Source organism: Halichoerus grypus, chromosome 5 (assembly GCF_964656455.1).
Source record: "Halichoerus grypus chromosome 5, mHalGry1.hap1.1, whole genome shotgun sequence".
NCBI lineage: Eukaryota > Metazoa > Chordata > Mammalia > Carnivora > Phocidae > Halichoerus > Halichoerus grypus.
In genome coordinates this window covers 35,147,488-35,174,380 of record NC_135716.1, presented here as the reverse complement: position 1 = coordinate 35,174,380, position 26,893 = coordinate 35,147,488, and the positions used below count along the sequence as shown (strand labels likewise).

The 26,893-nt window shown below is 40.8% G+C and overlaps 1 protein-coding gene across 3 annotated transcripts in view; it reads left to right on the top strand.

The window, feature by feature from the left end:
- Positions 1 to 26,893, top strand: part of GRHL2 (grainyhead like transcription factor 2) — a 156,656-nt gene that overhangs the window by 80,893 nt on the left and 48,870 nt on the right. For all 3 annotated transcript variants that reach the window (XM_078072165.1, XM_036080154.2, XM_036080153.2), the window contains one exon: positions 13,725 to 13,819. In XM_078072165.1, coding sequence (XP_077928291.1) covers positions 13,725 to 13,819 — 95 coding nt within the window. The remainder of the gene's footprint in view (positions 1 to 13,724; positions 13,820 to 26,893) is intronic.

The window sequence follows — 26,893 nt, the reverse complement described above, 5'->3', positions numbered from 1 at the left end:
TAGTTTTGTTCTGTGGAAGGCTCTACTGCAGAGTCAAACGAACCTGCTCTCTCCCTGCAGTCAGGAAGATGTGGGTCTTCCTTCCTTTAAAGATAATGCAATTAAGTGGAATTTCGAATTTTGATCCTGGATGATTTTCACACTTCTGAATAGATATGAAAAGTAAATTTGACTCAGAATAAAACAAAACCTCTCGAGGGGCGCCTGGGTGGCTCAGTCGTTTAGCGTCTGCCTTCGGCTCAGGTCATGATCCCAGGGTCCTGGGATCGAGCCTGCATCGGGCTCCCCGCTCTGCGGGAAGCCTGCTTCTCCCTCTCCCACTCCCCCTGCTTGTGTTCCTTCTCTCCCTATCAAATAAATAAATAAAAATCTTAAAAAACAAAACAAAACAAAAAAAAACAAAACCTCTTGAGAGCCCCTAACGTTAAGAATGAAATCACAGGGCTGCTGCAGTCAGGGCCATGAGTCAGAGCTGAGTTGGAAGGGCGGCCTTGAGCCCTGCTTCCTCCACAGGAGGGAGGAGGTGTGGGTGGACCAGCACTACCCAGCAGGGGTCCTCCTCTCCTCCGCTCTAGACACATGTGGGGCACCTTCTGCTTTTGAGCGAAGTGCCGTAGCCACAGTGACTGAAAATTCCTTTCATCTTCAACTTTGGTTAGAAAAACATTTATGTGATAAAAGTGTAGGAGGCTAATTAAGGTTATATGTTTTAAAACATTATAAAATGCTTTAAAATGCATTATAAAAAACTTTAAAGTTTATTCTTAGTTCAGACAGAACATACTGATTTTCAGTAACCACTGAGCCACTGTGGGTTTTCATTTATTGCATTGTATGTTTCAGTATGAGTCCTAGAAGCTCATTCTGTTGGGGAAAACAGCTCTGGGGAGAAGCACTTCCTGCTCCGCAGGTGTGCTTAGTGTGACCCAGGGGTAGCCCTCACCTTCCCACCAGCAAAGGGTCCAGAACAGAGCCAGAGTTCACAAACTGCCCATGTCCAGGCCCTGATTCTTGGAGACTCCCTTTTAAATTATTAGCTGGGTCTTCCTCTTTCCTTCCACTCTACGTTTCTTAAAAAAGGTATCCACTAGCCCACATCCTGTACTACTAATGTCTCTCCATCCAGTACAGCCTTTTATTAAAAAATTTTTTTAAAGATTTTATTTATTTATTTATTTGAGAGAGAGAGAGAGCCCAAGCAGGGGGAGCGGCAGGCAGAGGGAGAAGCAGGCTCCCTGCTGAGCAAGGAGCCTGAAATGGGACCATGACCTGAGCCACAGGCAGACGCTTAACTGACTGAGCCACCCAGGCGTCCCTTATTAAAGTTTCTTAATGCCAAGTCTACAGGTCCTTTTTTGCCCCTCACTAGTTTTCCTAGTTACTTGCAACCTCTTCTTTGTTCCTTTCTATGGCTCTCCTTGCCTAGAATGTCCCTCCCTCTCTCCTTGACCTGGCAGACATTTTACCCCTTAAAACCTGGTTTCTCTGTCCCCACTTGGATGGGATCTTCTTCATCTTTCAGGCAGAGTCAGCTGCTTCCACTATGGGTTTTGGTTTGTATCTAGTCAATAGCATTTCACTATGTTTCACTTGGTTCATCAGTGTACATTCTGTCCATCCCACTAGATGCTGAACTTCTTGAGTGGAGAGAGAATTTTTTTAACCTTTGTATATACCCAGCACCTGGTACAGAGCCTGACATAGCTTAGATTCTCAACAGTGTCGACCAGTCAATGAACAAATGCTGTGTATGTTTTGTGTGTAGGTAATAACAGTTATGGTAAGCAGGCACAGGTCTCGTTACCGGAGAAATCAGGCTGGGCTTGCACTTTCTCCTCTTCCATGCTGAAAGAATAATTTTTGGTAGTATTTTTTCTGATGTCAGGAGGCTAACTGTGCATTTGGTACCTTAATTTCTTAGATTTTAAATATTTATTACACTACAGCCATTTTGATGAAACTGGTTTAATAACTAAGACTAATTGCTAACATAAAAACAGAATACATACACTAATAGAGCAGGGGAAAAATGTCCCATTTTTAACTTAACTAGAAATTATTACTGTTTCCTGGAAGCAAACAAATAGGAAATTGTTTCAAAGCAAACTTAAAAAAAAAAAAGTAGCTAGATTTGGAAATTAAAAATTATAAGGAATGTGGTGGCCCTTAATCATTTTTCTTCACTGCTTCTAGGAAGTATGTTTACCTGGTTCCAAGACATTGCTGTTTACTAAACCTTTCCCTGCAAATGATTTCCTTACTGCTGACAATTTTAAAGCCCTGACTAGTTAACCAGAAGAAATATTACAGAAAGGATTAAGGCATGGAATGGATGCTTAGAGACCCCTCTGAGAATCTTAGTAGACCCTCTACTTAATACTGTAAAATGCTTTATTTCCTGTTTTACTCCCCGCCCCCTCCCCCCCCCCCCCCCCCCGCCCCATTTACTGGACACTCTACTGTCTTTCCCTTACTTGGTGGGACCTTTTCGGTATCTTTAGCTATGGAAGACCATGCTTTCTTGTCAAACATGTAATCTGTGCTTTGATTTGATTTCATGTCTTTCGTTTGGGGCCTAATTATTTTCTTCAGAGATGCTTTTAATGAGACTGCAAGTAACCTGATAGTCTCGTGTTTTTAGCATTATTTGATTGGCTTAAAAATTACAAGAAAAAATACCTGGAGATACACTCTGATAGTTTCATGAGGCTCATCTATATACCAAACAAAACTACAGAGCTGGTATTGTCAGCCTTCCGTTAGCATTTACTAGAAGCCTCTCTCTTGCTGCACACTTCAACATAAACAAATTTACCTCTTTGCAATACCCCCAAGTGTGAAATTGGGCAAATGTAAAGTTTTCCTTCTTTGTTTACACAACCGAAAACTTGCCAAGAGAGAGTTTTTCCAAAATTAAATTAAGCTCTTTGAGGTTGGAGAAACCAAAATAAGGTGAAGCTAATCTGAAGGAAAGTCTTTGAACAGGCTCCAGGAATCTGGAGCTGCCACTAGTTTTCATGCTCTTGAAAAGACAAGTACTGAAATGAGGGGGCGCTAAAGAAATGAGGGTCTCGTCATTGTTCACTGATCCTGTGAGGCAGGTGCTCACATTCTCTCAGATAGGGAAACCAGCTCAGAGCAGTTACGCAGCTTTGCTTAGGTGGCTTCTGATCCTGTTGAACCCTGACTGTAGTCCCCGGCTGCTGTGGTCCACATTACAACGGAAAACAGTAACAGAAGCAATAGCTTCCCTCCTTCGAAGGGCAGATTCATCTTGAAGAAATATATTTAAGAGAATTGGAATTTCAATTTCAAAATGATATCTAAATCCTCCAATAACTGCTGGAAAATAAGGAAACAGGAATAGCAGCATGAGTAATTCAAGTAGCAATTAATGCAGAAATCATTCATGTAATGAACTAGAATAGCTCATGCGGTCCCCCCCACCCTGCACCCATCACACACATAACAGACTCACCTTCCTATGTCTGGTAACCAGTTTAGTGTGTGTGACTGGGCAGCCAGGGTCAGTTGGGGAGGTTGAAAAGGGAGGTTAATCTACAAGAAATAGTAAGTGTTGGCGAGGATGTGGAGAAAAAGGAACCCTTGTGCACTATTAGAGAGAATGCAAACTGGTGTAGCTGCTGTGGAAAACAGTATGCAGGTTCCTCAAAAAGTTAAGAATAGAATTACTGTATGATCCAGTAATCGCACTAGTGGGTATTTACCCAAAGAATACAAGAGCACTAATTCAAAAGGATATATGCACCCCTGTCTTTATTGCAGCATTATTTGCAACAACCGAATTATGGAAGCAGCCCAAGTGTCTACTGATAGATGAATGGATAAAGATGTGGTGTATGTATATGTATGTGTGTTATATATATATGTGTGTGTGTGTGTATATATATGTGTATATATATATATATGAATATTATTTAGCCATAAATAAGAATGAAATCTTTCCATTTGCAGCAACATTGGATGGATCTAGAGAGAGTAATGTTAAGCAAAAATAAGTCAGTCAGAGAAAGACAAATACTATATGATTTCACTCATATGTGGAATTTAAGAAACAAAACAAATGGAGAAAAAAAGTGAGAAACCAAAAAACAGACTCTTAGCTATAATGAACAGATGCTTTCCAGAGGGGAGGTGGATGAGGGGATGGGTGAAATAGGTGAAGGGGATTAAGAGTATACTTACCTTGGTGAGCACTGAGTAATATAGGGAATTGTTCAGTCACTATATTGTACACATGAAAGTAATAAAACACTGTCTGTTAACTACACTGGAATTAAAATTTTTTAAAAATGGAGGTTAATCTTAGTGGAACTTGAGCAGCTGGAGGGATGGGGTTTGTGGTTCAGATGTAGCGGAAGGTAATCCATGTGAGGATTTACAGTTCTTGTGATGTTGTCTGTGTCCTGTACCACCAGTTGCCAAAAAGTCATTTCTGTTATTTGAATTCCTTCAGTCCACAGCTCAAAAGTACAATTATATGTGTTTGAAACTTCTTTCTAACATTGAAGGCTGCTAGGCACTAGAATGGGTCTTTGAGAGAGACTGGAATATCTTCCAATAGAAGTATAGAATATCTGCCAATAGAATGGCAATTCTCAAGTTTCTTACTAATGATAAAGTACCATCCTCTGAGAAGGAGTTCAGTTCTCTTTTATAAGTCAGAGCTGGTTTAACTGGGAAGTTACAATGTCTGGAGATATCATCTGGGCTGGGAAAATATTGGGGACTGTTGTCCTGGAGGGAGGGAGACCCATTTGTAGGTCTGAGATGATTATGGTGGATTGGCCACTGTGGGCAGTAACTTGTAATCCTGTGTGCCTATAACTTCTTGTCCCCACACCTACATATATCAAGTAAGAAGATGAAGAATGAACAACCAAAATTAAACTTGAGTAGTTCATGCAGTATACAAGAATAAATGATTTACCAAAGCACTTATCCATGCCTTCATTCATTCAGCAAACTGTCAGAAAGTACTAGGCACTATTTTTCAAGAGACAAAATAGTTTGAGTTAAAAATAGACTGAAGTTAAATCTCACTGAATAACATAGACTAATGAGAAGAGCTTAATTTTAAGCCCATCCAAGCTTATTTAAATTTGGAGCCAGAAGCCATAGTGCACATATAGGTCCTATATAAGCATATATGTTTGTGTGTCTACACATAGGATCTGACTTATTCTCAGTTTGAAATCAAGTTTACGGATCAAGACCAGCATTTGTAAAAAAAGGAATCAGATAGAATAAAAAATGCTAGCATAGATAGAACACAGTAATAGGCTACAGGTAAAATGCTTTCCTTACTGTAAGTTTATTGTCACTACAACTGAAAGCTAGAACATTGGTTTATAAATTTCTTTGCTAGAAGCAGAAGGGTGAATCAAACAAATAAAGTATTAGGTTTTGCTCAAAAGGAGAATTTCAAGAAAGATTCCTTCTTAAATGATGTCTGTGAAGGTAATATAATCAACCATGAAAAGTAAAGAGGAATATATTTTAATTCATTTTAATATCAAAGTCACTTGATACTGGTCACATTCTATGAGTCACAAATGATGTTTTCATAATTTCAGCCATTATTGTTCTAGATTATGTGTGGAAAGGTGCTCATTTGAAAGGTTGTATGTCACAGAAATCAAAGGACTCTGCTTGTATGTAGACAGAACTTCTTGGGTTCCAATCCCGGCCTGGCCGCTGAAAAACTAAGTGATTATCAGGGAGGGGAGGTGCTTAACATGTTAGCCTGTTTTCTATTCTACAGAGTAAGGATAACGTAAAAAGCTACTGATCAGAATTGTGTGAGGTGATGTTTGTGAAATATGCCTATTTAGCACACACTTGACTCTCAAAAACTGGTGGCTGATCCTATTATTTGCTCAGGAGCCAGGACCAAATGATGGAAATACATTCAGAGCCTCTAAAAATCAGCTCAAGTGTCAACACACTTAAGGAAACCCAGGTTACCTCTGACTAGGGAAAAGCATGATAAAGAATATAATGGACTCATTAGAGTTCTTATGAGTCATCCAGGCTTTAAGAAGCTGCTTCTTTGATTTCAAAAAACAAAAAAAATCTCAAAACCTACTTGGACTAGGGTTTATTTATTCTGCCTATTTTAAGTCAGAGCGAATACTTCTAGAATGACCCTCGAGCGTTTCCTGAATTTGAGCTGGTTCTGTTTGGTCTTTGCAGACAGAGGGAAGCAGATGTTTGAGGACAGGTGGGATGGGGGAGTAGGGACCAGTGTTGTTCCCCTCACCTACTAAAGGATTAGCGGGTTTGTTCTTAGATATTGTCTCTCTCTCTCTTTTCTTCTTCTTTTTTTTTAAAGATTTATTTATTTTAGTGAGAGAGTGCGAGCATGGGGAGGGGCGGAAGAAAAGGGAGAGAGAAACCCCAGCAGACTCCTCGTTAAGCTTGGAGCCTGAAGCGGGGCTCTGTCCCATGACCCCGAGATCACGGACCAAGCTGAAACCAAGGACCCAAGCTGAAACCAAGAGTCAGATGCTTAACCGACTGCACCACCCAGGGGCTCCATATATTGTCTCTCTTTTGTAGATGAGGAAATAGCAGGTTCAGAGAGCTTCCGTAACTCATTCAAGGTCACAGGGCTTATTGAGAGGAGGACAGAAATTAAATTCTGGTTGGTGTGTCTCTACCCCCACTGTCCTTTCTTCGAATGCTTTGGGCACAGCCATATAGATTGACCCCCTGTATGTCCCAACCCCAAATATAAACTACCTCAAATCTTTGGCTTTTTAAAAACAAAACAAAACAAAACAACATCTTCTTAGGCTGCGGCGTAGCTCACTGAATTGGTAATCGTGCCCTGAGCCATTTTCAGCATTCCAGGCTCATTATTTCACTAGTCCGGACAGAATCCATACCTTTTGGAAGAGCAACAGTTTTTATATTAATTATACCATTCCTTTTAATCTCCAACAATATATACAAAAAATAATTAAAAGGGATAGTTATAATTTACCAAGCACGTGAAGCTTAATTAAGGTGAAGGAATTAAGAGTTCCTTTGACGGCATTCCAGAATCACACACACACAGTTTGAAGAAGACTCAACCTACAAAAGTCTGAGTCTAAAAACCTATTAACAGACCACTGATTATATACAAAAAATAAAAGAATAAGACAGCAAAAGGATTCACCATCGTGCTTTCCATAACAATTAAAATAGGATTGAATCCCACAATTCCTCTGCTGAACATAACTTGCCAGAAACATATGTGAAAAGCATTGCTCATTCACCCATGCTCAGCGGCCCTTCACTGAGACACTGTAGTTTGTCATCTTTCTTCCCCAAACCTCTTGTTTTCTCAGAAGGGCTAACTTCTGAACATTTCTTTCAATCTTCATGGTGCCCTCAGGATATGGAGCTGCTTTCTTTGCTTCCTTCCCACTGCAGCACCCAACCCTGCCCTGCTTCGTCAAGGAATGGTCCCCAAATGTGCAGTCTCTGCCTCATGGAACTTCCCCAAGTGCTTCTGGCCCAGCTAGTTGCCATGCAGGATGTGCTGTGATTTTTCTCTACAAGGTATTCATATCTGGTGACAATTTATTATTTAATTTGCAAGATAAATATGGGCAGTGATTAATAGTATGACCCTTAGCATCAGACAGACCCGGATTCAAATCACAGGTTGGCCAGTTACCAGCCATGTGATTTTCTACAAGACACTTAACTTCCCTGTAGGACGAGGATGCTAACACCTACCTCACAGAGATGAGGTAATGTTGGTAAAAGACTTGGCACAGGCTTGGCACTCAGTAAGCTCTTGGTTTGTGACACTTATTATTATCCCAAGAGCATTTGCATTTTAATGTCAGGAGATGACAATATCCTTACCCAAAGGAATGGATGTTTCAGGATGGGATTCCAGGCATGAGAACAAGCAGACATCTTGGAGCAGGTGGTACTCAGGGCTCACCATGTATGTAGGTAATTACCTGATTCTCCTATATGTGTGGTTATTGTCCACTGAGGGGAAATCTTTGAGGAGAAAGAACAATCTGTCACCGATAGATTGATAGAGGACCTCAATGACATCGATAATTGATAGAGGACCTCAATGACAGATGTCACTTTCTCTAAGATTGTATGTGGACCGAATGAGGTGCACCCAGAGGACAGAACAGTGCTACCCAAAATGTAGACCCCAGACCAGCAACATCAGTCCTATCTGGGAGCTTGTTAGAATGGCACATTCTTTGCCACATCCCAGACCTACTGAGTCATAATCTCTGGGAGTGGGCCCAGACATCTACATTTTACCAAAGCCCTCCAGGTGATTTCTGATGCACCCCAGCATTTAAGAAGCACTGTTATAGAACATCCATACAAGCCTATAAGCTTTGGGAATCCAGAAATACTGTACATTTTGGGGGGGGAGTGTCCTAACAGGCCTTAGAGAATGTATACAGCTTTCCATTCCCATACACTTCACTCTGACATTCCAAGGACACACATACCCTTAGAGAGGACCCTGAAAAGTTTGATTGTCACCAGCCATATGACATTAACAGTGAAATAAACTTAGTTCTTATTTCATTAGATAGACTCCCATTTCTTCTTTCATGGTTTCGTTCTTTTGGATGCTTCAAGTTAGTTGTATACTTTAGGGTTGTTCTTTTGTGTATGAATTATTAAGATTAATAAGAACTACCTTTAAAACTCAGATTAAATTGGCATACATTTTTTTAGAAACCTGTTTCAGCCAATTATAATTTTGTTCCATCATATCATGCTGGTTTTTGGAAACATCTAAGCCATTTTCCTATTTTTATCCTCATTCTCACTAAGTAGATGTTAGTATTCTACAGATATTTACAAACCAGGGTACAAAACATGTAGTTTTTATGTTGCCTTGTCATCTTTTAGGGGGGAAAAAGTCCATTCAAAATGTAATATGTTCATAATTAAGTGCTTTATGATTTTTTTTTAATGGGGTGATTACTTTTCAGCTGTGATGGCTTTTGTGCAAGAATAAAGCCATACACTCAAATCACCTGACTTGTAGTCATAGAAGGGAATCCCAGGTTCAGGAGGTTGAATGGTGACCTTCAAAAATGATCTGTCCATGTCCTAATTCCCAGAACCTACAAATAGGACCTTATTTGGGAAAAAGGTTTTTACAGATAGGTTCGCAAGATGAAATCATCCTGGATTTGGGTGAACCCTAAATCCAATGACAAATCCTTAGAAGAGAAGAGAAGAGGGGAACAGACACAGAGACACAGAAGAGAAGACCACGTGAAGACAGAGGCAGAGATTAGAGGGATGGGTCTATAGGTCAAGGGACACTAAGGATTGCCAGCAACCACCAGAAGCTAGGAGGGAGGCATGGAGCCTATCAACCTGCAGGGCCTCCAGAAGGAACCAGCTCTGCCAACACCTTGATTTGGAACGTCTGGCCTCCAGAACTGTGAGAGAATAAATTTCCCTTGTTTTAAACTACCAAGTTTGTCGTCGTTTGTTATGGCAGCCCTAGGAAACAAAGCTTATTACACCAGCTCATCACAATTCCTTTTACTAGTTGAGCAGCTATCCACATTAACAAAATTTGGGTTTGAAAAACTTTCTTGAGGAAATAAGTTAAGGAAGCCTTAACACCAGACTGCTGAGTTTCTGTTTCTATCCCATGAGTCATAAGCCTTTAAGCAAACATTAACACAGTTTTTAGAAATGGGAGATATATCTATTAGCATATTATTCATTGGACAAAAAGCATGTGGACAAAACAACATCAGGGTGCGTAAGCTGTTTAGTCTTAGAAAACTTTCATAGTTATAAATAATAGCAGAGCTATTTACCACCTATAGGAATAGCTTAGAGACCAAAGATGAACGGACATTTCTCGTATTGCATAAGACTAAGGAAAAAGGCGTGGGCACCTGGATGGCTCAGTCGTTAAGCGTCTGCCTTCAGCTCAGGTTGAGATCCCAGGGTCTTGGGATCCAGCCCCACATCGGGCTCCCTGCTCGGCAGGGAGCCTGCTTCTCCCTCTCCCACTCCCCCTGCTTGTGTTCCCTCTCTCGCTGTCTCTCTCTCTCTGTCAAATAAATCAATAAAATCTTTAAAAAAAAGAGCAAAAAGCTAATGGGAAATGCTGGTGATAAATAAGTAAACAAATAAATAAAATATTGGCACATGGTATAAAGGAAATAAACAAGGTAATATAACCACCTAGTAAAAAGTAGCCTTGCCAATCTTTTTGTTTTTTTGTTATTGGCATAAAAAAGTTATTAAACTTAATTGTGTTATTTATTTATTTGTCTACTTATTTATTTTCTCCTACTGGACTATAAAAGCCACATGATCAAGAACCTAGTCTTGTTTCCTGCTCTTTCCCCAGTGTGAGGACACTGCCTGGCACAGAGCAGACACACAGTACCTATTTGTTCAATACATTTGCTGATGAAGTGAATATGGTAGAAACTGACAGAGGCCCTGTGCCAGATGAGGGGACCCAGAAAGCATTGTATTTGTATTTGTGTTTGCAATGCATTTGTTTTTAAAATCCGTGGTTAAAGTGTTTGACCAAACCGCTTTGGTTTGTCTTTATTTCTAAATATGACATTTGTTTTTTAAATTGACAATTGACCTAAAGCTGTTTAACAATTGCTTATTAAAAACTCACTAAAAAGCTGTTAAAATGCTTATTAAAAACTTCAAACAAAATTACAAGACTATCTTTTAAAACAAATAGGTATGAAGAATTAGGGAACTCACTTCCTTTAAATTCCACAGTCTACTTCTCACTTCAGAATTTTAAGAGATTGGCTGGCCTGCTGAAATCACAGGTTTGCATTTAAATCATCTAAATAAAGCCAGAAAGCCTTATTCTAAATTTCTAGGGTGTGAAATTATTTTCCTTTGCTTTCTTTTTTATCTCTTAGTTTTAGATATTTACTTTAAAATCAATAAGAAAATTTGAATACCCTAAGAGAAAAATGAGCAAAGGATAGAACAAGAAGCTGTTGTGATAAATGAACAAATTTTAAAAACGAATAGAAAGAATATAAAAAACACAAAGAGCCAGACAGTAGAGGAAAGCCTGTTCTACCTCTTTTGCAATTAGGGAATTGCAAATTAAAATAATGAGGTACCACGTGTTGCATATCATTTTGGAAAGAAACTGTTTGGGGAAACAGGAACTCATACACTGTTATTGTGACTATGTATTGTTTCAACCTTTCCAGGAGCAATTTGACAAAATGAATTAAAAGCCTTAAAAGTACATTTGCCTTTGACCTATTAATTTCACTTCTGAGAGTATATCTTAATGAAATAATGAAGTATGTGTGAATATTTAGCCATAAAGATAATTAAATGAAGTACTGTTTAAGGTAGCAAAGTATTGGACATCATTTAAGTGACCAACAAGAGCAAAATAAAGTTATGGCGCTTTTTAAAATTTAATATCATCGTATTTGGCAACTATAAGTATTTTCCACAAGTTTACTTATTGACTTGGAAAGATGCTGAAGGAGTATTAAGGGGGAAAAAAAGCAAATTAAAAATAATTGTTCCAGTATTGTGTAAAAATATTTACATATTTTGGAGAAAGGGAGATAGAGACTGAGGTAGGAAAGACATGAAGTCTGTGCATGGAAGTGTTTTTAGTGGTTGTTTGTGGATGAGTAGATTGTCTATGGTGAACACACAGGCTTTTGTAATATAGTGTGTATGCTTTATTTAAAATGTAAAGATACATAATTTTGCTCTAAAGTTTCCCTGGGGTAACCAATAGAAACGTGGACAGAGGCCATGAACAGGCAGTTTATATAAACAGACACCGGGTTAGGTATCCTGGATGTGAAAAGATGCTTGAACTCACAAGTGAAAGAAGAAATGCGAATATTACATCAATAGGATACCACTTTGTATCCTTTGGATTGGCAAAAAAAAAAAGGTAGAAATTTGGTGAGAAAAAGGGGAAATAGAATTCTGATGGAAGTCTCTATTGGCACAACTCATTCTAGAGAATGGGTCTGGAGGGCCATTCTGGAGAGCACATTAAGTGGGTTTTTCTGGGATTAGCCATCAATCCAGGTCCTGGTAATAAGGAGAAAACCAAATCAAACTGACTTTATTTTATTATGGGTTAATATGGATCTGTTAATATTATGGACTTTGTTTTATTATTTATATCATGGATAGAAAAAGCAGATAGGAGTGCTGCTTCTCTCAACGTAATTCATACAAACACAATGAGTTGTCTTACTAAAAGAAAGTAGTTAAAATCTTGATAAAGGATCCCACGAACTTAGATTTTATAATAAATGAGGAGGAAATGGATAAAAATGATCAGATCTGTGAACTTTAGGAAAGCAGACTTCAGAATGGCCCAGCATTAACATAGCTTGTTTAAGCCTCAAAGAAGCTGCCAGCCCAGGAGTGACACAGCAGCTTAGAAGGACACAGGAAATGACCATTTGGCCAGAACTATGTCAGATTTTGTAGACAACGACCACTTTATACATCCTGGAAGTCGGGCATAATACCTACTCCTGTCCTAGCTCAGCAAGAAAAATATTCAGAAAGATTTTGTAAACAAAAAGACCTCCAAGTATCATTAGCATTGAATCTTCCTCTGGCCCCCATGGTGGGGCCAGAGGTGAGGATTAAAACTAGGAATATCACGTCCAGACCTTAATGCCAGGCAAGGCAGTGACAGTGGAGACCGTAATAAGTAAGGCAACGTAGTCTGTGTACCAGAAAGCTGGAGACCACCGAAGGGTCTGTATCTGGAGAGAGGGCATAAGTAAATAGTGGCCGATGGTTACCACGGAATTCTTTGCAGCTGATGTTAGAGATAAGCGTGCAACCAGCAATGTGATTAGATCTGAGGAGGTTCATAGATAGGGTTGCCAGATAAAATATAGGGTGCCCAGTTAAATTTGAATTACTGACAAATAACAGGTACTTTTTCAGGGTAAGTATATCCCAAATAATTGCTAAATCTGCTCATTCTAGCTATTGCACAACACAGTTTCTGAAAATAAAAGCTATGCACACAGGCAAATCAACCCAACTTATTTCCTAAGAATATATAGCAAACACATCGATAGCTGTTGTGTTTGTGGTAGAGGATAGTGGGGATACAAATGAATACATAAATATTACATAAACAATGAAATAAGTGAGGGCCTTGAATGGACAAGTGGTGATAGTGAGCTGAGTATGATGAACTCCACTCTCTGTGCCTAAATCCAAAAAGAAGTAGAAACGGTTTGCCTGCACTCTCCTGGAATTTCTTCCCTGAAGTCCTGCTGACACTGTCTGGCTGATATCTGTTCTACAGAACAATCCCTGTGGAATACTCTGGCACTTCCAGCAAAATTAAGCCACAGGAAAGTGAGTAGGTGAGGGAGTGGGTAGGTGGCAAAGGATTCAGGAGGGGAAAAAAATTAATAACTTTATAAACCTCGTAAAAAAAATGAAACCAGTAGACAAATCTCTTCGGAACATTGCTTCACCTAGATTTACTTTTCTAATAGAGGAACATTCTTATAGAGTAAATATTAGTGAAAGAATATCAGCAAGCACAAATCCTTAACTGTTGCTGACAGTCAGCTGGAAGAGTAGGCAAAGTTTAAACTCTCCCCATTGAAAAATGACAGTTCAGTACATGTCACCAAGTAACGCTTACTTTCTTAAAACCTTTTTCTTTTTTAATGTTACAGCTGATTACAAGGAGAGCTTTAATACGATTGGAAACATCGAGGAGATTGCATATAATGCTGTTTCCTTCACCTGGGACGTGAACGAAGAGGCGAAGGTGAGTGGAAAAATAGTATTGATTCATTCCTCATGCCTTTTGAATAATGCCACCATTCTCTGCAGATGATTCTTTCACAAAAGCCTCTGTAAGTAGGGGAAGACCTGTTAACTCCAGCCGGAAAAAAAGGAACTGAACCTGTTATCTTTCTCTAGAAGTTACGTGCATTCAGTTATGTGCAGTTAAATTGCCCTTCGGGGGGTAAAGGAGAAAAGGGAGTGTGTGTGTTTTGCTGTGGCCTCCTGCAGGACAGGCCAAGCTACGTGTCCCTCCCAAATCCTCCAGCTCCCCATGCTTCATTTTAGCATGTGGGGCTGGCAAGGCTGGGACAGAGAACCTTTTTTACCTACACTGCAGGTTTCCCCAAACAGCCCTGACTGCTGCCTTCTACAGAGGCAGGAAAGTGTTCAGAGCTAAAGCCCCATAGGTAAGTGACTGGGCAGGCCTCTGGCCACATGAGTCCCTCCAGGCATACCCTGGTTGAGGGAGAGGTACAGGAGGCTGGGCTGCAGGTCTCTGACCTTCACTCCCTGCAGTAGAGCCACCACCGTGACCTTGAGCCAAGTCTTTCGTGCTGACTTCTTTAGCCTTTCCAAATTTTCTCTGGTTAGAAAGGGCAGTGGTAAAATCTCTGGCTAGTTGTGCCCTGAAGATAGATGTCCACCACTACAATAATTTGGGTAAAAAAAGTAAGACTTGCTGATACTTTGATTTGCTTTCCAGACATGAGTCTCTTTGATTTTATGAAAACTACAGACTTTCTGCTTATGCTCACTTTTCTGTGTTCTTTAGCTTCTGACCTTTGATCTTTATTTTTCACTTAAAAAAGGTTCCAGATGAAACCTAAGCTTATTTTCTGTCTCAGTTATGTACCATTTAGGAGGGTGTTAGAAGACTCTGTCTTCAAACTAATGAAAAGGTCAATGTAAACAGTTCCCTTCAATGCTTCATTGTCTGCGAGCAGGGGGAAGGCTGGGTGAGAAAGGAAACTGGATGGGAGTTTGTGGGCGTGAGTTATGGAAGAAGAAGAATTGCTCAGTGTCTCGTTTCACTCAGGTATGAAACAATGTAAGTGAAATTGGCTTTAGGCCCAAGAAAGGTGACCCAAATGGGTAAGCAGCAACAGAGTGCCAGAACAGCCTGGAGAATGTTCCAGTGGCTCAGTGCATCCAAAGGAAGGAAGTAGGCCTTGCAGTGGGTGGGAGGTCAGGTACCACACAGAACTGTAGGAGAAGTTTGTCTCTGCGATCCACTCCGCCTCCATTTATAGCTCCTCGTGCAAACCTTGTGATCTCTCTTCATGCCCCACTCTCTCAGAGACTAGATGACTGGGGTAGATAATGAAAGGCCGCCTGTGCAATGGCACCATGGGGCGGGGGTTGGAGTCCTTGGTGAGCCATCTGACCTCCCTGGGCTTCAGTTCCCTCCCACATAACAAACTCAACACTGTTCCAGTTGTCTCTGGGGCACCATGAGTTGTGCTGGGGTTATGATGGGTGAAGATGTGGTGCTCAGGGAGAGAGGACAGGTGATCCAGTAACCCTCCAGGAGTGTGAGGGGTGAGAGGCAGGCCCACCACATGGGGAGCACAGGGCTCAGGAAGACGGTGGGATCCTACCATAGAAAGTGCCTTGTCACTGTAAAGCAAGCTATAAATGTGAGCTGCCGTCATATCTCCAGTTTTCATCATCAGGCAGTCTGTGACAATGAGTGCTAGGGAGTGAATGTGTCAGTGGAGGCCTTATAAAGAAAATGCCTAACCAGAAGGGACAGCTTAAATGATGGAGGCTCTGTGGTGAACCAGCAAGGTAGTCACAGTGGGGTTGAATTGACCTTTCTTTTAGCCCAGTTCAGATGATAGCGCTCATTTCCCATAGGTAGGAGCTCACTTTTCTTCTTTCAGTATGTGTGGTTGTGCCCTTGTGTTCTGACAGGTTTAAGCCCACATAGACTTTGACAAATGGCAGTGGAGAATACTTCATATTGCCTATTGGGGCAAAATTTGTTTGTTTAGTATATATTTTTAGTGACTGTTACTTGGTTGTTGCAGTTGTATGCAGTCTGGCATAATCAATAAGTAATAAAAAAAATAAAAATTTCCCTCAAACTGCTGGAAGGATTTTTTTAAAAAGAAAAACCATGCAAGTTAAATTCACTTCATTAAGGAGGCAAGAATATTTTTTTGTTCAACCTGTAGACCCTAAGGTATTTCTTTAAAATATTATTGATTTTAGGGGTGCCTGGGTGGCTCAGTTGGTTAAGCGTCTGACTTGATTTCAGCTCAGGTTGTGATCTCAGGGTTGTGAGATTGAGCCCTGCTTGGTGGGGAGTCTGAGATTCTTTCCATCTGACCCTCCCCCCGCTTGCACACGCGTACTCTCTCTCTCTCAAAATAAGTGAATAAATCTTTAAAAAATAACATAAAATATTATTGTTTTTAAAATAAGCAGATTGCAAAAAACAAAGTTGTGTGTTTGTTGAGGAAATAGTTTCAACAAAGCAAGAAGTAAAAGTGTCCTTCTCACAGAAGAGTTGTGATTTTCATAACGTGGACTTCTCAGGAGCTGTTGTACTTGCCTTCAAGTTCCTATTTGTAACATCCACAGAGAAATCTTCTGTGGGCTTCCAGGCTGGGGCTCCATTCAGTGTCACATGTTATTTTGGTTTACATGGCCAGAGGACACAAAGTTATGACCTACAGCTTTTGTGTGGCCCAAAGAATGTTTACATATGTGTGTGTGTGTGTGTGTGTGTGTGTGTGTGTGTGTGTGTGTATGTATCATGCATTTTTGTTTATATTTCAATTTAAAAATTTTTAGCTCATATTTAATAATCAGGAGATTATGGTTTTTCAAATCTAGGCTTCCAGATTCTTTTAGATAATGAAAGATTCTGGCACCCATGAGCCCAAGTGTTTGCCCGGCCATGAGTGGCTCTTGTGAGGTAGTGGCTGTTCTTTTTAATACTTTTTCTAGTCTTTTCCATTCTGGAAATTTCCTTACTTGGTCCTCAAAGACATCTGAGTTTTTATGCCTCAACCACACCCCCCAAACAACTGAATATGCAGTTTACATCTTCACTGGTTGTCAGAGTTGGGGAAAGTAGTGACCCAATGGAGGTTGACACAGTATGTCAGAGAGGAGTGGGCCAGGAGCGCCTCCAGCATTCCCTGGTTCCTTGGGCCAGGCCCTTGGCAGCAGGCCAGAGGTCGACTTGTGTTGGCACTGTTCGAGGAAGTTGCTGTGTGGCCTTTCAAATGCCCACGATGGTGGTAAATCTTGATCTTTGAAGATGTTTAAAGAAAAACATCAGAAATCACTTGGGTACAAATATAAATACATATCAACAAGTTGGATAACATCACTCCATGGTTAAAAATGAGATTTCTCTTGCACAAGACCAGCTTTAAAGACAACAAGGTCAGAAGAAATACTAGAAATATACTTTGAGTCACAGCAGCATCATTTGAGAAAACCATATGTTTTCCTGTGGTAGCTATGTTAAAGGGTAGCTTTTATTTGGAGATTTAAGTTTTGGGACATTTGTTAAAAAAAAAAAACAGTCTGGTATTTGGTAGTCTTACCATATATGTATAATTATAAGACCTGATGATATTTATGGCTTTTTCTAGAGCATGGTTCCTACTTCTTTCTTTTGTTGCCACCTTACATTTTATTTCTAGCTCTCCTTTAGCATGAATAGAAGAAAGGAAAGGTTGTGAAACTCTAATTGTTTAATTTATCTATAGGAGGGCGCCTGGGTGGCTCAGTTGGTTAAGCGTCTGCCTTCAGCTCAGGTCATGATCCCAGGGTCCTGGAATCGAGTCCCGCATGGGGCTCCCTGCTCAGTGGGGAGCCTGCTTCTCCCTCTCCTCCCTGCTTATACTCTCTCTCGCTATCTCTGTCGCTATCTCTCTCTCAAATAAATAAATAAAAATATTTAAAAAAAAATTTTTATCTATAGGAAAAAGTTGGGCTAGGGAAGGTGTTAAAACTGTTAGTTAAAATGAGGTCTGGGGATTAACTCCAGATTCTCAGCCTCAATTACAACATGGTTCTGGCATAAGGATCAGCGTTCTACCCAGAACCGGTTTTGCTGGTTGTGCCACAGTGTCCCTCTGTGCAGTGACCCAAGCAGCAGAGATAGTCTTCAACAGGACATTCTTTTCCCCTCAGGGTCTGTGCAGTTTGCAAGCTCATGTAACATTAACTGATATCCCTGCATCCCCGGGAACGACTCAGGCGATATCTGGGTGTCTGAGGGTCTCAGTGTCCACACAATCACAAATTGGAAATGGATGGGGGATCATAGGGTGGTATAGAAGAAACAGCCCTGAAATGGAGTTCAGACAGTTGGGGACCAGTCGTGGCCCTGGAAGAGCTGGCTTTGTGACTTCCCCCTCCTGAGCTTCAGTTTCCTCAGCGGGAAGATGGCAGGAAGGGGTGGGGGGGGGGAGGGTTGACAGAGGATTAAGGTCCTATCCATGTGATTCTAATGGGAAGATCACAGTGCTACATTCTTTCACCTGACTCCCGTTTACAAGGCCATTTCCATTTTTCTTTTTTCCCTTAGCCAAACATTGGTATCTACAAAGTAGATTTGTTGCTCACTAATCCCCAAGTTGAGGAATTCCCATGCAAGACCCTATTGAATTATTGAGGAGTGGTGAGCTCAGATGCCTTGCATGGAACACTGCCCTTCTCCAGGCGATGACATGACCCCCAGAGCAGGAGTGCCGCAAGCCCTAATGACAGACTCCCCTTTCTCCCAGATTTCTAAAGAGATTCTTGAAACCAGGCCCCTTGTTTTTGTCCAGTGCTGTTTTCTCTTTTTCACTGTGATTTCAAGATTAAACCAACTCGATGTGCCACAAAGGCCTCTCTCATGTGACCGCAGACAATTACTTGAGCATTAAGATGCTCCTTAGTGCTTTGCAGAACAAGTTTCCTTTTGGTGTCTTTCCACTGGAACACTGTAGCAATTCCCCCTTTACCCCCATTTCTATCTTCACTCTGCTTATGGTTTCTAAACTTAGATCAAGGAAGCTTCTTCCCATGAAGCCGTTTTTTAATCCCTCTGAATCCAAGCCTTTGGAATGATCTTAATCCAGTAAAAATGTTCCTCCTCCCTCACTACCAGCACCACTAAATAATCAAGCAGTCACATACACCCACTATTACCCTATCTCCTATCTCTGATTTTTAAAAGAATCTATAATAATTCAATAACATGAAATTCTGTCTCTCCTGGGTTCCTCTTTGCTGCCTGTCACCTCTGTTTGCAGAAGCAGTGATTACCCTCCAGAGTGATGCCTACCCCATGCCTCCTTCCCCTCTCTGTGCTGAACTGCAGGAAGGGCTTCGGGCGATTGGTTAGTCCAGCCTTCTGCTCTGCCGTATCAGCAGTGAATGTTCTTCCTGCATTTGGGAGTTCAGGGAGGAACTCTTAGACCGGAAGTTGTTGCAATTTTAGACAGGGTCAAGGACACAGATAAGGCATATGTTTTTATCCCTGTTAACAAAGTTTTGTGCTGAGAATGGGTGGGGGGCAGGGTTGAGACCTGGTCAGGATGGGGTGGGGAGCAGAGAGGCTATGAGATGTCAGGGATCATTTTCTTGTGTATCTCAGGTTCTGATTCCACTAAATACCCGACTTTCTACATAGCAAGCATTGCAAGATTAGGCAAGTGGACAAGGTGGACTTTTTAAACGTATGTCCCTCAGAGTCCAGAGTCCATGCTCTTAATCATCCCAAGAGAGGGAAATCTGCATTTTTTTAATTTTTTTTTTTTAGACCAAAGCACACAATGATTTTCCTTCTCAAAGAAGTTTATGGAGTACAGGTCCAGAAAAAAAGAAGACAAATGATGAGCTCCATCTCCTTGAGCAAAGCAGTTCAATCGAGTTACCCTACCTTTTCCACCCTCTGTCTCCTCTCTTTACTGACCACCAATGAAGATGGTTTCACTGGTCCAGTACTTCTAGCACACAGGTCTCACCCTGTCCTTGGCTTTGGTTGCCCTGGTGTATCTTATCTATTGATATCATACATATTATTGATTAGAATGAATACAGGAGTGAGGCCAGTTCAACTGGGTGTGCATGTGTGTGTTAGCCTAACATTAGTGATCTCATTTGCATAATTATTACCTCACTCTGTATTAATTAAAGATCAGTGCATGCTTTGTAATGTAACTTCTTCACCATAGTGGGATACATTTGTACTCCATGTTCCTCACTTCTCTAGCTCCTTTCTCTGGTATCCTGAATTTCATTTTCATACTCATTTACATTATTTTTGTACACTTTTCTTTTACACTTTTTCTTCTGTTATGTGTTATTACACTGTTATGAACCATGAAGACTGTTCTTTTCCCTTTTTTACAATACCGTGCAGGAAGCACAACATAAAAAAATTCCAAGCAAGCATGGTGGTTATTATTAGAGAAAATGAGGGTTGCAGAAGGCACACATTGGCTGTTAGCTTTATGTCTGCAATGTGAGAAATCCAGTAAATGAAAGCCCACGTTTCCCAATCTACTAAATTCGAAGCAAATATTTACACATAAGCAATACTCATTTTAGAGATAGATTCCTCTAACTTTGGGTCCCTTTGGATGCCTTAAATGAACTGGATTTACGAAAGAGATTTCCCATAGTTTTTGAAATTGTGAGGAAATTCAAGGTGAGGGGATGCATGTTGATATTTCTTCTGGGCCCTATTTCCCTTAATATTTGTGCCTTTTATTTATTGCCTTTATGTCTGATTTTGCTCTGATCCCAAGGGGATATCATATGAGAACTGAGACCCAGTCTGAGCAATGGCAATATGGATGTGCTGTGAGATGAGTCAGCTGGTTAAGCCAGAAAATCAAAGTGGAGGTTGGGAGTAAAAAGTTACCTCCTGTATTTGTAAATCCATCCTTAAAGAAGAAAATGAAGTTCCTTTAATGTCCCAGCATGGCCCTGCAGCTGCCCTGGACTTAAGGACATTTGGTGTGGCCTGAGTCACAAATTCTTTCATGTTGTGAGACATAAATAGAGCTGTCATGTAGGGTGACTTTACTCTGTCCATATGAAGTCCAGGGTTCTTCCTTTTCTCTCTGGATGGGTCAACCCTTTCTCTTCCCATGCTGTCAAATGAAAAGCACTAACACTAGCACTAGCTAGTGATCACAACTAGTCTAGTGCTAGTCTAGTGGTCAGCAGGCGAAGCCTAGCTCTTTGCTCCATCAGCTGCTAATGGGTGGGGACGACAGCCATTCTGTCCTCATCATCTCAATTTTAGTGGCTTAAAAGACAGGCTGGTAGAAACACCAGTGCTTTGATCACAGCCTATGTAAAAGTAGTAAGTTGGAGAAAATATAAGTGTTCTAACCATCGTGTACATTGCATAGTATTCAGTTTCTTTTTTGTGGAAAATAAAGTTACGCTGATTGAAAGACTGGCTTGAAATTCACCAGATCATGGTAAATCCACTAAATGGTTCCAATTTTACTGTATCTCTCCCTCCTTCCTTCTCTTTCCCTTCCAATAATTCTATTTGGTGTAAAATATTTAATCAGTTTTTATTGGGCCACCTCACAGCACTTAGAAAATTACAGTCTTGATAGTCTTGAGAAATCTTGCTTTCCAGGGGGATGTTTCTAAATGAACTGTGTTCTCTTTCTGCCAAATTCCAGTGCTGGACACCAAGAGAGAAGACAAGATATGTAAATATTGATTTTCAGGATGAAAAAAGAAACCAAAGGAGTGGCCAAAGAAGACCATACTCCTGATGTCCTGTGGGTTCATGACCTAGTTCATGTCCCCAGCCCCCTGCCAGCAGTCTGGGAGCTCTCTTTCTGCTTATAAAACAGTCTAGGATGAAATCAGGTTGATAGATATTACTGATTAAGAAAAAGTTACATCCCAATTTTTTGTCTAAGTAGGACCCAATTTTAAACAAGTCATCTAATGGAAGATTAGAGAATATTATAAGGCATCTTTCATGGTCTTAAAAGTAAAACAAGGTTTGGGGGAGGCTCCTGGGAGGGGTCTTGAAAGGTCAAGATACACACTGTGAAGCAGGGCAAATGGCATTTTTATGTGTTTGCTGGGGCGTGGTGTGGGTGAAGGAAGTTTTAGAAGGGAAAGGTAAACATTTGCTGGAGTCTTTGGTATTGAACTTAAACAAAGCCATGCCTTTGTTCCAGTTTTATAAGGTAATGGATGGCAAGAAAACCTTAAAGCTAGACTTAATTCATATATAGAAGGAATAATCAGTGGAAGGCATCTCACTGAAGATATCGACGGCCTGATCTTTGGTTAGGATGTGGTGTATCCATGGTTTCTGGACTGAACTCTGTTTAGGGCTCTGTAACTTCCATGCGTGAACTGTAGTATGTGCTCAGAGAATTAAGTTACAGATTTGGATTTCATAGGCTGATGTGTGCGTGCGTATGTGTGTGTGCACACACCCACATGCACCACAGTTAATATTTGTTCAGTGATTACTATATACTAGGCATTCTGCCCACTGCTTTATATACATTATGCAATATTCATATTTTAAGTGGATATCATTTTTCATTTAAATAATGAAGAATTTGAAGCCCAGAGAGGTTAGCTACCTTAACTAAAGTTGCACAGCTAAAGCACAGCAGAGGCGGAACTCCCACCTTGCACTATCTAAAACATGTGCTCTTTCAACACTGCCTTTTTGTATGGGGAGGATGTAGCAGTAATATATTCTACATTATTTCTGACAAAGGGCAGTCACCCCTTCGAAGCAGCTTGCCTGCTGCATATCATGTGCTGGTCCAGGCAGTGGACGTTCATGGACACACATAAGCCAGGCAGAGTGTCTGCTCTCAGAGAACATTTTGGCCAGGTTGAGAAGTAAGACATAGCTGTTAATAATGTAATATGAGGGGAAGAGTGACAAAGACTCTAATGAAAATAGAGGTAAAGTGCCAGGAAAGTTCTGGTAAGGGAGAGAACTCTGTTTTTTATTTAAAAATGTCCCCAACTTTTACTTAAAAAATTACAAATGAAAAGCTGAAAAAATAATACAATCGATGCCACATACCCTTCACCAAGACTGATGCATTGTTAATATTTTGCCAGATTTCCTTTATCTTTTCTCTCTCTTACACACACATACACGGACACACACGCTTATACTTCACTTCTAAATATTCCAGCATTTAGAGATCTCCTTTCTGTGAGATCAGGGAAGTTGTGGGGGAGAATTTGGCTTATGAACTATGTCTTAAGGGTCAGTTGTAATTTAAGCATGTGGAAGTTGGAAAGAAGAGCATGCCAGGTGGTAGAACAGGATGCTCGAAGATGCAGAGTGGGAAGCACAAGAAGAGCAGGAAATTGTGGAGCTTAGGAGAGAAGTTCAGAGTTGTTTGTAAAGAGAGGAGAATAGAAGTTATGAGAACAATTGGGCCATGGGCAAGAGAGGGTTAGGGATGGGACTTTAGACTCACCCCATTTAGGGATGTTGAAAGAGGGACCAGACAAGAAAGGGGTGGTCAGTAGGAAGAGTGCAGAAGAAGGAAGAGGTGGGGAGGTGGAGAGAGAAGGAAGAACTGGCCAATGAAGTCAGTGCTGTAGGCAGTGGTTTCTCAAACATGGTCCTCCACATGCGTCATCCACCTCATCTGGGGAAGGAATTAGAAATGCACATACTTGGATCTTTCACCTCAGACTTACTGAATTGGAAACTCTGGTGATAGGGCCCTATAATCCATATTTTAAGACCTCCTGGATACTAAATTCAAGAACCCCTCCTTAATAAATTTGCTGTAGAGAAGGCTGCCCTTGAAGCAAGCAATTTCAGCAAAATAGTGAACAAAAGTCATACTAAAAAGTCAGTGACACGGCCTATATACTGCTAATAATTTATGTGTGTACATGTGTACAAAATCCATGTTGAAAGACATGCATTGTGCCATTATAAGATGAAAAGACTGGAAACAACCCAATGTTAAAGAAATCATTATTCCATATTTCATGGCTCTTTAAAAAAGGAAAGAGCTATCTTCAAAATATATTTAGTAAAGCAAGATGCAGAACTGTATGTTTACTGTGGTACCATTTGTATGAAAAAGAATAATGATATGTATTGCATAGCATATTTCTAGAAGGATACACAAGAAACTGTGAAGGATCCTCAAGAAATCGTTGAGTTGTTTGGGGAGCTATGCAGGGTAGGGGGGTGCTTTTACAGTTTAACTCTTTTGTGCCTTTTGAATTTTGTGCGATAGTATTACAAACTCAGTACAAGTTTTAAGTGTTAAACATGAACCGAAAAGGATCAAAAAAGCAACAAATGATCAGCAAGTTGAGTGAGTGAACCTTTCAGCCTATGCTTACATTCTTCCTCTGACCAGGAACTCATTATTTATGAAATAGGCCAACCCCCTGTTATGCAAGGTTCGAATTCTTCCTTATCCTGAGGTGCTGTTTCACAAGCTGTGTTCAGGTGACGGAGCAGAATGGCGGAATCCTGCAATCTGAAGAGCAACAAAAGTTCTGTCGGAGAGATTTCTCTCTTGCCCTCTCCCCATCAAAGCCTGTGACTCCAACCCTCCAAAAGTGTGCAGAGATCGATTTTCTGTTTGAAATCAATTCGCTGCAATTAAAATCTTTTTGCTCAAATTAATGTGAATCATAACTTAACCTGCCTTTGAATCATTTGGTGATAGTACCACAAAGTGCCCTGAGAGAGAATCCAGAGAGGAATGGGGGCTTGAACTGGGGAACTGGTGAGCCACAAAGAAGCAGCCTTGCAGGAGCAGTTGGGGAGGCAAAGTGGGTGGGGCTTTGTGGCTGTGCCCTGGGGGTGAGGAAGGGCCCAGGGTCAGAGAGTAGGAGCAGTTGGGAGACCAGTTATCTGAAGATGGACACCATGTGATGAGGATGAACTCCCTTAGATTTTCAGAGCAGTTTACAGTTTAAAACATCACCTCATTTTAAAGTGTCACACTACCAAGGTAGGGATTGTTGTACCTATTTAGAAATGAAGCCATGAGCCTCAGAAAGGTCAAATAATTAGTCCAAGGCCACACTGCTGGGATCTGTACCAGCTACATAATTCTGAGTTTGTTTGTTTGTTTGTTTGTTTGTTTGCTGTGCTTTCCTCTCATTTGGCTTCCAGTTTCAGAGAAAGCTCTGTCTTTTTTCTTACAGAACTTCACTTTTGAGTTGGTCCTATTTAATCCTTGCTTCCGAGGCTTTTCAAGTCCCACACTCCACCTTTCTGCTGCCTCTTATATTCATCCTCTCTTATTGTGTGAACACCTCCTCCATCTTGGAAGAACACCTGTGTTTGGCCCTGCCATCTGCTACCTGCTACCCGTGTTCCTCTTCATGCCTTCTTCCTCCATCACACTTCCCAGCTGAGATGCCTTCTCTCCGTCTCCAAGTCCTGTCTCCCCCAGCAATCTAGCTTCCTGCCTTTCTCTCCATCAGTGTGGCCTCTCAGAGGGGTGCAGATCCTCCTTACTTCTTAACCTGGTGGCCTTTGCTCAGCGTCACTTTCCTTGTCCTCTTTGTAACTTGGATGTTGGATACTATGGCCAGAGTTCTATCTGTCCTGGCCCTGATAATACACACTTGACCTCATTACTTGATCACAATGACATAAACATCTTGGTTGGCCTCTTCCTTCACCAACCCCCTTCCTTCGGCTCCTTCTTAACCTCCTCAACACAAACCCTCCTTTCCCATTAGGCTGGTCTCTTCACTCTTTTCAGAGTCAGCATCCATCTCTCTTCCAGCTCAAGACTTCTACATCCCATCTTCCCTGGCTGACTTTCTAATTTCTCAACTTTTCATCAAGTCTTATAGCATGTATAGTCTGGGATTGTCTGTTTAGTATCAAATGATATACATTCCACAGTAGCAAAAACTGTTATGTCCCTCCTTGCCCTTGAGGGTAGGGCTGTACTCTACACTTCTGAATTTCCCATAGCATCTATAAATAGCATCCTCCATGGCATATATACATGTACATACATATACATATATATATTCATACTGAATATATAGTTGGTGCTCAATTTACATGTGTTGATATACAAACAGATAACAAATTTTGAGGATAAATCTGGTTAGAGTGGCTAACTCTGCTGTATTATCTTGATGACTTCAGCTACTCAAAGCAATCCCGCTTCCTAGAAGGTTTGGCTTTTGAAGGCAAGAGCATGAATAAAGAGGGAAATGTGTATTTAGAAAGGCAATTTTCTCTTAATTCATTGGACGAATATTTGTTGAGTATCTATCATGGGATTGGCACTAGGAATAGAGTGACCTTGAGGCGGACAAGGACCTTCTCTTATGAGCTTGTAGCCTCATGGAGCAGACAGATAACTAAGCACTGAACAGATAAACAATAAGATAAATCCAAACAATGTTAAGTACCCTGAAGAAAATGGAAAAGAGCAGTGTGATAGAGTTTGCTTCTGGTCATGGGCTGAGGTGGGAAGAGGAGGAGGAAGACAACTCTAGATGGGGTGGTCAGAGCCGGTATTTCTGAAGAGTTGACATTGGACTGGAACCTGAATGAGAAGAAGGAGTTGGCAGTGTGTGGGGCAATCGTGGGAACAGCACTGGAGATAGAGGGCACAGCAACTAGCAGAGGCTGTCACCTGGGAACAGACTTGGTATGTTCTCGAAATGGAAAGAGTCGAAGGCTAAAAGAATATGGAGAACTATGATAGACTATATGAGTTAACCCAATGTGTATGTATGTATATACAGGTATACCCAGAGTATCTGTAGAAGAAAATAAAGAAATACATTGTCAGGTTTTAAATCATTCCCTAAATGTGCTATATAAATGGAGGTGTCAGTAAATCTAAGAGTTTCTTAGCTCTTCAACAAAATAGCAAGCTCTCTGAGGGTAGGGAGTCTATCTCATCATTCTTGTGTCCCCTTGTGTAGCATAATGCCAGGCACAGACAGAAGATACTTGATAAATTAATGCATGAAGGCAATGAATGAATTCCCAAGGCTGAGATTTCACATGTTCATATTGTCTACTTTTAGGCTATCTTTCTGTCTCAATTTGGTGTTGCATTTG